General features: G+C 31.1%; 1 protein-coding gene across 1 annotated transcript in view; it reads left to right on the top strand.

Moving 5' to 3' along the window:
• The first annotated feature begins 555 nt into the window (after positions 1-555).
• Positions 556-1,520, top strand: part of LOC18047784 (probable leucine-rich repeat receptor-like serine/threonine-protein kinase At3g14840) — a 7,454-nt gene continuing 6,489 nt past the window's right edge. The window contains 2 exon segments of the mRNA XM_024187929.1: positions 556-643; positions 1,022-1,184. Of these exon segments, the coding sequence (XP_024043697.1) occupies positions 556-643; positions 1,022-1,184 (251 nt within the window).

Below are 1,520 nucleotides of genomic sequence, written 5' to 3'. Positions count from 1 at the left end.
GTGCTGTCGACTTTTTGTTACGGACAAAACAATATGTATCAATAATTGTGAAATGAAAAATTAACCAGAGAATAAATCCTAGCCATTGAATTTAATAATGCGACGGTTCATAGAGGGATTTTAGAATACATTAAATGTGTTATATTCAATTAATGTATCTATATTATGTGTATATTTATTTTAAAAAATTATATTAATTAGATGTAACACTTTAGATATACGCTAAAATTTCTCCAATCATAAAAGGATCTGAATCAGATAAAGTAATTAATAATAATAGAGCCAGAAATAAATTTATACACACTTATTGTACCAAATAGTTCTGACTCTATCATTACTTAAAGTAATACACTCTTGCTGCCATCATTTACTAAGGGTCAAGTCAAGTCTTCTTTCATTTTTCCACGCAGAATTCAATTCCCATCCTCTTATAAAAAAATAAAAATCATAAATTTTGCAACCAATTCTCCAAATTAATCGTTTTTCACTCTCACATTAAAGCAGCTATTGTTGAATTTCTTCAGCAAAAGTGGGGAGGAAAAAAAAAAAAAAAAGATGTTTCATCGTCTTCTTTTTCTTTCACTTACAGCCCTTGCCTTCATAAGCGCTCTTGCTTCTGGAGCCATCTTGCCAGAAAATGAAGGTATGCTAGCTAGAGAGAAAGAAAGAAAGTCTGTGCAATTATACATCATTTTTATTTTATTAACCTCTCTGGAAAGAGGGAACTTACATTTAAATATATGCTGTCATAAAATCCGGATTAACTTTACAACCAAATATGGAAGATGTCCGAACTTAAGTACTATTATATATATAAGTAAATTTAATCCGGAGGACATAATGGCTTCAAACTTGCTAATTTTTTGTTTTTTTTGAAGGCTGATACTTGTTACTTTACACACACACACATATGTATATATATATATGTATGTATGCATGTATACTGATATACATACTGATATTGTTGAACGCTATCAGTTAAACTTAGTCGTACGTGTTTGTAACAATTTGATGCATGCAGTACAAGCTTTAAAAGATATAGCCCACACGCTAGGGAAGAAGGACTGGAACTTCAGCGTAGATCCATGCAGTGGAGAAGAGGGATGGGCTGAGATTCCAGAAGAGAATGCTGTCACCTGCAATTGCTCCTTCTCTAACGGCACCGTTTGCCATGTTTTCCGTATGTACGTACATTTATATGTCCCTATCTCTATCTCATAAAGCTTTTTGCGTGGATTTAGATTCAGTAATACACAATTAATAGTTAGACAAGAATATAAAACTAATTACATTTTAATCATATATTCTGTACGTATGAAGAGTTGAGTACAGATCGGCTCAATATTAAACATAAATTTTTTTGTAAACAGTAATTAATAATAGAAAAAACGACATATACACCCTATTAAACCACAACGTTTTAAAATAGTAGAGTGAGCTTTTTTACATTTTTTTTTTTTTTTTTTTTAGAAGCCAGGACACAGCACAGAAGATAATTTGTCGAACCATGTAAAAAATTT

The sequence above is a fragment of the Citrus clementina genome, unplaced genomic scaffold (genome assembly GCF_000493195.1).
Source record: "Citrus clementina cultivar Clemenules unplaced genomic scaffold, Citrus_clementina_v1.0 scaffold_3, whole genome shotgun sequence".
Taxonomy (NCBI): domain Eukaryota; kingdom Viridiplantae; phylum Streptophyta; class Magnoliopsida; order Sapindales; family Rutaceae; genus Citrus; species Citrus x clementina.
This window is presented reverse-complemented; position numbering and strand designations above follow the sequence as displayed.